The 9999-nt window shown below is 51.3% G+C and overlaps 1 protein-coding gene across 1 annotated transcript; it reads right to left on the bottom strand.

Annotated features, from left to right (window-relative positions):
• Positions 1-1330: 1330 nt before the first annotated feature.
• Positions 1331-9343, bottom strand: LOC121533218 (meteorin-like protein). Its single transcript, XM_041839037.2, is given in 7 exon segments — positions 1331-2099; positions 2102-2135; positions 2137-2318; positions 3436-3495; positions 5930-6092; positions 6603-6849; positions 8947-9343. Coding segments are annotated over 7 exon segments (894 nt in total). The 5' UTR covers positions 9045-9343; the 3' UTR covers positions 1331-1989.
• Positions 9344-9999: the final 656 nt, after the last annotated feature.

The following is a 9999-nucleotide window of genomic DNA, read 5'->3' as shown; positions in this document are numbered from 1 at the left end:
TGCAGGCCAGTCAAGTTCTTCCACACCGATCTCGACAAACCATTTCTGTAAGGACCTTGCTTTGTGCACGGGGGCATTGTCATGCTGAAACAGGAAAGGGCCTTCCCCAAACTGTTGCCACAAAGTTGGAAGCACAGAATCGTTTAGAATGTCATTGTATGCTGTAGTGTTAAGATGTACCTTCACTGGAACTAAGGGGCCTAGCCTGAACCATGAAAAACAGCCCCAGACCATTATTCCTCCTCCACCAAACTTTACAGTTGGCACTATGCATTGGGGCAGGTAGCATTCTCCTGGCATCCACCAAACCCAGATTAGTCCGTCGGACTGCCAGATGGTGAAGCGTGATTCATCACTCCAGAGAACGTGTTTCCACTGCTCCAGAGTCCAATGGCGGTGAGCTTTACACCAGCCGACGCTTGGCATTGCGCATGGTGGTCTTAGGCTTGTGTGCAGCTTCTCGGCCATGGAAACCCATTTCATGAAGCTCCCGACGAACAGTTATTGTGCTGACGTTGCTTCCAGAAGCAGTTTGGAACTCGGTAGTAAATGTTGCAACCAAGGACAGACAATTTTTACCCGCTTCACGCTTCAGCACTTGGCGGTCCCGTTCTGTGAGCTTGTGTGGCCTACCACTTCATGGCTGAGTTGTTGTTGCTCCTATAAGTTTCTACTTCACAATAACAGCACTTACAGTTGACCGGGGCAGCTCTAGCAAGGCAGACATTTTACGAACTGACTTGTTGGAAAGGTGGCATCCTATAACGGTGCCACGTTGAAAGTCACTGAGCTCTTCAGTAAGGCCATTCTACTGCCAATGTTTGTCTGTGGAGATTGCATGGCTGTGTGCTCGATTTTATACACCTGTCAGCAACGGGTGTGGCTGAAATAGCCGAATCCTCTAATTTGAAGGGGTGTCCACATAATTTTGTATATATAGTGTATGTATGCCGCTATCTTGACCAGGGCTCATTTGAAAAAGAGATGTACATCTCAATGTGACTTCTCTGGTTCAATAAAAGATGAATCAAATAAATACAACTGTCCCTGGCTAGGCTGACTGGGTTTAACTCTGTAAGGATAGTCACACGTGTGTTCAGCTCTGATTCTCCACATGTCCAACACACACACACACACACACACACACACTCACAACCCAGAGAGTGTCTGAGTGTCTGTGTCTGTGTGGACATGTTTAACTATACTTGTGGGGACCAGAAGTCCCCACAAGAATAGTAAACAAACACAAATTTGACCAACTGGGGACCTTTTGTTGGTCCCCACAAGAAATTCAATGTGACACAGACATATCTAGACACAGTAAACGAAAGACTTGTTCCTGGAAGAGAGTTTATTCCCTAGAACAGAGAGCCAGAGTGCTACTGTACTTTAACACACACTCACTAGCGCACACACGTTCACACACGCTAGTGCAGAACCACACACGCTAGCGTACACAGACGCGTGCACACACACATTCACAGGCTAGTGCGCACACGTTCACACCCTCACTAGCGTGCACATGCTAGTTCACACACACGCTGTGCAGAACCCACTGTACACTTCTGTCAGAAGACAACCTCTAAACTGTACATAAAGCTTTTCACAAAGCAAACTTTCATTACAAGAATGATCATATTTACACCCATTTCCAAAACATGTGCACAAACCAGCAGGGTCTTAAGACATTCTAGGACGACAGTTGGCTTTAGAACTGTTCAGATACAGTCCAACGGTCCTTGCTGCTAGGCAACAGTAAGAGCTTCAGCCAAATCGGCTAACAGGGCTTGGGACCACGTCCAATCACCTCTCAGTCACTTAAAATATTCCGCCCCTTTACGACCTCCCTCCTCTCTCTGATTGGATCAGGTCCCTGTAAATCCGATCAATCGTCCAGTCAGTGACCCAGCCCTCCCTCTCTCTACGTCCCCGATTCGCTGAGTTCGTTTCCCAAACCTGTTCCCTGATTGGTTGTCTCCTGGACGGGCCTCAGTCTGTGTTCATGTCCATGTGACAGGGATTACTTCCTGTCTCCAGGGCAGTCCGGTAGAGCTTCAGAAAGTGGCGGTAGTGCTGGGAGCAGCCAAGCCACGCCTCTCGAACTGCACCGCCCCTGTGAACAGGAACTCCCCCCTCCTCCCCTGGCTGCAGCCGGCACTGCAGGGGCGTGTTCAGACGTCCGGACCACCCCTTTCCTCTGGCTCCGTCCCAAGAGAACACTCCGCTCTTCTGATGAAACAGATGGCTCAGCGTCACGGCAACGGAGGAGTGGTCTGATGACGAGGGCGTGTCAACGCCACGGATACTGCCGCGACCCGCTGGAGAGAAAGAGGGAGAGGGAGAGAGGGGGGAGGAGAGAGTGGGAGACAGAGGTGGGGAGAGAGATACGGGGAAGAGAGAACGATGAGAAGGGTTGTTCATTTCCTTTACAGCAGGTGCTGTTTGTGGATGCGTTCTAAATCAAATCAAATCAAATTCCTCACATGCTTGGTAAACAACATGTTTACGGACGGGCCCTTCCAAACAACGCAGAGAGAACACAAGGAATAAATACACAATGAGTAATGATAACTTGGCTATTCACACGGGGTACCAGTACTGAGTCTATGTGCAGGGGTACGAGGTAATTGAGGTAGATATGTGCATATAGGTAGGGGTACAGTGACTAGGCAACAGGATAGATAATAAACAGTAGGAGCAGTGTATGTGATGAGTCAAAAGAGTTAGTGCAAAGGGGGTTCAATGCAGATAGTCCAATGCAGATAGTCCAATGCAGATAGTCCAGATAGCTATTTATTTAGCGGTCTTGTTCAGCAGTCTTATGGCTTGGGGGTAGAAGCTGTTCAGGGTCCTGTTGGTCCCAGACTTGGTGCATCTGTACCGCTTGCCGTGCTGTAGCAGAGAGAACAGTCTTAGGGCCTTCTTCTGACACCGCCTGGTATAGAGGTCCTGGATGGCAGGGAGCTCGGCCCCAGTGATGTACTGCGCCGTACGCACTAACCTCTGTAGAGCCTTGCGGTCGGATGCCAAGCAGTTGCCGTACCAAGCTGTTATGCAGCCAGTCAAGAAGCTCTCAATGGTGCAGCTGTATAACCTTTTGAGGATCTGAGGGCCCATGCCAAATCTTTTCAGCCTCCTGAGGGGGAAGAGGCGTGGTCATGCCCTCTTCACGACTGTGTGGGTGTGTGTGGACCATGATAGATCCTTAGTGATGTGGACACAGAGGAACCTGAAGCTCTCTCGACCTGCTCCACTACAGCCGATGTGGATGGCGGCGTGCTGACCTCCTCCCTATAGGCTGTCTCATCGTAGTTGGTGATCAGGCCTACCACCGTTGTGTCATCAGCAAACTTAATGATGGTGATGGCCATTGTTCTGTGTGTGTGTGTTGTGGTGCGTGTGTGTGTTGTGGTGGGTACGTAGGTGTGTGCTTACCAAAGTCGCTGGTGCATACCGCCATCAGGACCTGGTCATCTGTGCAGGGTGTACATGAGGCTGAGAGAGAGACACATGACATAAACTGTGTACCATACACCACCATACACCACCATACACCACAGACACCACCATACACCACCATACACCACAGACACCACCATACAGTATACAACACTAGCATCACATATAAAGAAGAGTGAGCGTTTGAGTCAGTTAGTCCTGTATCTCTCCACTCAGATTCACCCTCTTTCCCTCCCCCATCCATCCCTCTATCACTCCCTTCCTGAGATAGGGGGTGATGGGGGGGAGATGAAGGGGAGAGTCTGGTTATCTCACCTCCTTGTTACCCCGGGCTCTATTTGGGGGAGAGAGGGAGGGGTGAGGAAGGAGAGAGGGAGGGAGGGAGGAATGAGGAGGGAGGGAGAAAGGGAGAAAGGGAGGGGTGAGGAGGAGGTAGAGAAGGAGGGGTGAGGAGGAGGAGAGAAGGAGGGTGAGGAGGAGGGAGAGAAGGATGGGTGAGGAGGAGGGAGAGAAGAAGGGGTGAGGAGGAGGGAGAGAAGGAGGGGTGAGGAGGGAGAGAGGGAGGAATGAGGAGGAGAGAGGGAGGAATGAGCAGGGAGAGAGGGAGGGGTGAGGAGGAAGGAGAGAGGGGTGAGGAGGAGGGAGAGAAGGAGGGGTGAGGAGGAGGGAGGGAGGAATGAGGAGGGAGAGAGGGAGGAATGAGGAGGGAGAGAGGGAGGGGTGATGAGGTTATCTATGGGGGAGGGTACAAGATGAAGGATTTTCTCATCCTTGTGAGAGTGAAACAACAGGTGGGAGAGAGGGTGGTAATGGTGGTAACCTTTGACCCTGTCTGCCAGTATAACAACTATTAAACAGTCTTTCTCTCTGTCTGGGGATTACTTTATGGCACACACATACCTGTACTAATCAGATTCTCTCTCTCTCTCTCTCTCTCTCTCCTCATCTGACCAATCATATCTTCTCCTCCCCCCCCTCCCCGGGTGGGCTACCCACAATGCCTTGCAGCGGGCACCCCTGACTGACAGCTGGCTGATGATTGGCTGACCCCTGGGCTTGACCCCAGCGTGACCTGTTGATTAGCCTGCTTGTTTTTATATGTCAGAGCGGGAGACGAGAGAGGAGGGAGGGAGAGAGAGAGAGGAGGGAAGGAGACGAGAGAGAGGAGGGAGGGAGACGAGAGAGAGGAGGGAGGGAGAGAGGGAGAGAGAGGAGAGAGGAGGGAGGGAGGGAGGGAGAGGGAGAGAGACAAGAGAGAGGGAGACGAGAGAGAGGAGGGAGGGAGACCAGAGAGAGGAGGGAGGGAGACAAGAGAGCAGGAGGGAGGGAGACAAGAGAGCGGGAGACAAGAGAGAGGGAGGGAGACAGGGAGAGAGGGAGGGAGACAGGGAGGGAGGGAGGGAGGGAGGGAGGGAGGGAGGGAGCCGAGAGAGGAGGGAGGGAGACAAGAGAGAGGAGGGAGGGAGACAGAGAGAGGAGGGAGATGAGAGAGGAGGGAGAGGAGAGAGGAGGGAGACAAGAGAGAGGGAGGAGGGAGACAGGCAAGGAGGGAGACAGGGAGGGAGGGAGACAAGAGAGAGGAGGGAGGGAGGGAGGAGGGAGGGAGACAGAGAGAGAGAGGAGGGAGACAGAGAGACGAGAGAGGAGGGAGGGAGGGAGGGAGGGAGGGGGGAGGAGGGAGGGAGGGAGGGAGGGAGGAGGGAGAACAGAGAGAGGAGGGAGACAGAGAGACGAGAGAGGAGGGAGGGAGGGAGGGAGGGAGGGAGGGAGGGAGGGAGGGAGCCGAGAGAGGAGGGAGGGAGACAAGAGAGAGGAGGGAGGGAGACAGAGAGAGGAGGGAGGAGGGAGAGGAGAGAGGAGGGAGGGAGGGAGAGGAGGGAGGGAAAGAGGGAGGGAGACAGGGAGGAGGAGGGAGGGAGGGAGGGAGGGAGGGAGGGAGGGAGGGAGGGGGGAGACAAGAGACAGGGAGACAGGGAGGAGGGGGGAGACAAGAGAGAGGGAGACAGGGAGGGAGGGAGACAAGAGAGGAGGGAGACAAGAGAGAGAGAGAGAAGGACAGACGGAGGGAGGGAGGGAGGGAGACGGAGGAGGAGGCAGAGGAAGAAGATGAGAAAGGGAAAGAAAATTGGAAGAAGAAGAGAGGGATAGAGGACAGCAAGAAAGAGAGGAAGTGTCTGGTCTGGTCTGTCTCTTGAGTGACAGCAGGTCTGTGGATGTGTGTGTCTGAGCTAGACTGCTTTATTGGGCTAGACAGTCACTCTGTTTAACTCCCATCATTTCCTCCCCCCTTTCTACCTCTTCAGCCAACACAGGGCCTCTTCTATGTGTCTAGGGGGTCAGTTGAACCAGTGGTTCATTCTTCCTCTCTTGTCCATCTGTCATGTTACTTTCTACAGCCCTTGATCTGGTGAACGGGTTCTACTGCCTGGGTTCTACCCATGGAATGTGTGTGTGTGTGTTGGTCTCTTACCAGTGCCAGTGTTGAGATGAGGGTAAAGGTGAGCTCCAGGTCCGTGGCTGGCCACCAGTTCATACTGAACGATTGTGATCCTCCTGCTGACATCCTGCTGGCCCACTGCCTCTATGAACAGCGCCCCCTCTGTCAGGGAGAAACACTGCACCCTGCCCTGCGACTGGAAATATATCAAACAATTTTGTAATGTACTGGTGTAATGACACTAAGATAATCATATTCACACAAGTACTTTATGAATATAGTAACAATTATATTTACAGTGGTTAAACTTAAGCATGCATTTTTTGCCTATGTAACATGTTCTGTGCTGTTCTAAGCCAGGTTACTGTACAATATCTGTGACAACTTCTGATGTAAAAAGGGATTTATCAATAAATGTGACTGACCGACTGATTGACTGAACGAACGTCCGACAGACCGACCAACTGACTGATGTCTGGCTGTCTGCCTGCCTGCCTGGCTAAATGACTGACCAGCCGACTGACCAACGGACCGACTGATTGACTGAACGAACGTCCGACAGACCGACCAACTGACTGATGTCTGGCTGTCTGCCTGCCTGGCTAAATGATTGACAGGCCGGCAGACCAATTGACCGACCGACCGGCTGACTGACCAGCCGACTGACCAACAGACCGACTGATTGACTGACTAACCGACCATCTACCTGTTCTTTCTCGGACATCAGCAGGCGGAGCTGTCCAGCTCTCTCCAGGTAGAGGTGGGATCCGCGGGAGTCTGTCTGGGGCTTGATGCAGGCGTGCAGGCCGGGGGAAGCCCCGGACGAGGGCTCCGTGTTGGGCCGCAGGTTGACGATGAGGGCCCCTGTAGGGTAGAGCCACTCTAGACTGCCCTGGGAGCAACGCAGGTATACCTGCTCCACATCACGGGAGTGAGACTCATGGGTCAGACCACTGGGAGAGAGGGAGGATGAGAGAGGGAGAAGTGGGTTAGAGAAGAAGAGGGAGGAGGAGAGAGGGGGACAGTAGGGTAGATAAGGGGTTAAGGTATTGGGGAAGGAGGAGAGAGGGTAAAAGGGAGGAGGAGAGAGGGGGACGGTAGGGTAGAGAAGGGGTTAAGGTATTGGGGAAGGATGAGAGGGTAAAGGGGAGGAGGAGAGAGGGGGACAGTAGGGTAGAGAAGGGGTTAAGGTATTGGGGAAGGAGGAGAGAGGGTAAAAGGGAGGAGGAGAGAGGGACGGTAGGGTAGAGAAGAGGTTAAGGTATTGGGGAAGGAGGAGAGAGGGTAAAGGGAGGAGGAGAGAGGGGGACGGTAGGGGTAGAGAAGAGGTTAAGGTATTGGGGAAGGAGGAGAGAGGGTAAAAGGGAGGAGGAGAGAGGGGGACGGTAGGGTAGAGAAGGGGTTAAGGTATTGGGAAGGAGGAGAGAGGGTAAAAGGGAGGAGGAGAGAGGGGGACGGTAGGGTAGAGAAGGGGTTAAGGTATTGGGGAAGGAGGAGAGAGGGTAAAAGGGAGGAGGAGAGCAAGGAGGAGAAGAGTGGAGGAAATAGGTTATGGTGATGGGGAGGAGGAGGAGGAGGAGGAGGGAGAGAGAGGTAGAGGGGGAGAGAAGAGGTTAGGAAACTTGCTATGGATATATTTTGATGTTTGAGGAGGCAATGTTGTTGGTCATAAAGATGAACACACACACACCAAACATCAATAACAGTTAACTTGCAATGCATGATACCTTATCAGTTAGTTAAGAGGTATTTTAAAGAGCAACTTGATTACAGCACGAGATAAACTGTGACCCGATGTTGACCAATACCCGGAGCCCAGGGGAGGGAGGATATGGTCGTTTTATCTTGGATGGGCGTGTTTAAGATCAGTAAGGGATTATAAACTTGTTAGAAGTTGATGTCTTTAAAATAAAACTCCACCGCAGCGCAGCAACAAAAAAGCGTCCCATAGCCGTTTTTTTTTATGACGCAGGGTTTTAAAACGACAGATCAAAGGGCAGGCCATATGGACCTGTTTATCTTACTGTAATTACAGGAGTGGCTGCACACTCAATTTCTGGAGGGTGCCATGCCATATACAATAGCCTAGAACACAGTTTAATGAGTATAAGAAAGGTAAGATATGAACTCGACACAGCGCTGTAAACCTCTCCTGTCCCCTCTGCCGGCTCCACGATCCACGCGCCCAACCCATGCTCTCCTCTTCGCGCACGCATGGAGATTTTGCATATTTCACTGGAACAGTTCAAAATATGTTATCGTGTTTTCTTAGAATATTATGGCGCGCCGCCAATTGGAGCTCACATAGCTATAGGCCACAGGCCAGGAGGAGAAACCAAAACATTCCCTATGCAAATCCATCAGCCCTAAAATACATCACACATGTATAAACACAATCTCATTGTATAAGGTAGTTAAGAGTCCCACACCTTTGCATGGAGTCATATCTATATCCCTTTTTTTATATCTCTTTATCGTATTATACTCTATTTCCTCCTCTCTCTCTCTCCTTCCCTCAGAGGCTGGGGGAAACCGTCTCCCTCTTATTTCCACGGGGTTTAATGAAGTCTATTAAATCATTTCTGGAGTTAATTCCTGAACATCTACCTAATGAACAACAGACAAGTGGTTCACATACCTCTCTCTCTCTCTCCCCCTCTCTCTGGGTAGGACGTTTTAGTGCACAAAAGATTAAATGCATTAGTCTTAATTTATCCAACCGTTTTTTCGATTTGATAAACCATCTTCAACTTGTTTGCACCTGCAAATGTAAATATGCTATGGCCTCGCTGTTGAGGACATTATTGCGCAACATCTGGACTGGCAGGGAGGAAACGAGTTTCCAGAAAATCTACCGTTGGACTGAATGTATAAACCTATTGGTTACGGTTTCGATAGCAACAGTGCCATAGTCTACATCTAACACTCAAAGTCCTTAACCAAAAGAGATTGTAGCTAGTCTACAGGAGTGTTGGCTTTTAGCCTAAATCCTATAAGGCTAAATAAAACCTGTCGAATAACACACATACAATAATAAACCTATAGCCTACCTTCCTCTCCAGCTGCACTGGTCGCTGGAGTACTGCGCCGAGGCGACCCGACAGAGAAACACAGCCGCTACCCAGTGTGTTAAACCTGGCCACAGCATGGTTGACCAACCGCTCCTCCACCCAAGTATGGTCCGACCACGTCCCGCGGTTCAGTAACCACTAAAATCCACCAATAACTCCTGCAAATTCCATTTTTTTCACATCGTAGTCTCTGGTAAGAAGGGTACGGGTCCGCCTGAATCAACAGTTCTGTTTTGTATCGTAAAAGTTCAGTTTCATTTCGATAGGATGGAATATCCGTGTAAACCCGTTGGGAGCCTCGGGGAGTAGAAGCAGTAGGCTGGTGACTAACAGACAGGAGGAAGTCCTGGTATTAATAACGAACTTCTGCTGCCTGTGCTCGAGCGCCGCTCACGTCACCCCGCCCAGACTCGTGCCAGCAGCTGACTCCTCCGCTTGAGTGACACGCTCCAAACCACGCCCCGGGCGGACGAACTTCTCTGTCTCTGTCTGTGTGTGTGTGTGTGTGTGTGTGTGTGTGTGTGTGTGTGTGTGTGTGTGTGTGTGTGTGTGTGTGTTTACGCGCGTCTTAACGCGGACACGCACGGATGTTCTTGGCGCCATAACCAGATGGCTCTTATAAATATTTGTACCGCAGCTCGCGCAGGTCTGAAGATAGCCTACATCAGCGTCATGTTGCAGAGGAGTAAATATCCAATCAGTCACACGCATGTGCACACGAACACATTCAAAATACTGTAGCGACCCGCACAGACAGCTGTGTGTTATGTGTTAGGCTAGTAGATGGTTGTGTTGTACCTACCAGTACCCAGTGTTCGCGGGGTCCGACATGTCAATCAACCTGCTATCTGCCAATCACGGGAATGCCTGGAATGTTCTGATGCCGGGCATCCTGGCGGTTGGCGGAGTGGCGTGGAGGGGGGTTGGGCAGGGGGATGGAGCATTGGAAGTTAAGACCAGGTTTAGCCTTTGTTCTCTCTCTTTTTACGTCTGGGCTTCACAAGAGAAGGTCACGATTGGCTTGTGTATTAT

The sequence above is a fragment of the Coregonus clupeaformis genome, chromosome 38 (assembly GCF_020615455.1).
Source record: "Coregonus clupeaformis isolate EN_2021a chromosome 38, ASM2061545v1, whole genome shotgun sequence".
In the NCBI taxonomy this organism is placed as follows: domain Eukaryota; kingdom Metazoa; phylum Chordata; class Actinopteri; order Salmoniformes; family Salmonidae; genus Coregonus; species Coregonus clupeaformis.
This window is presented reverse-complemented; position numbering and strand designations above follow the sequence as displayed.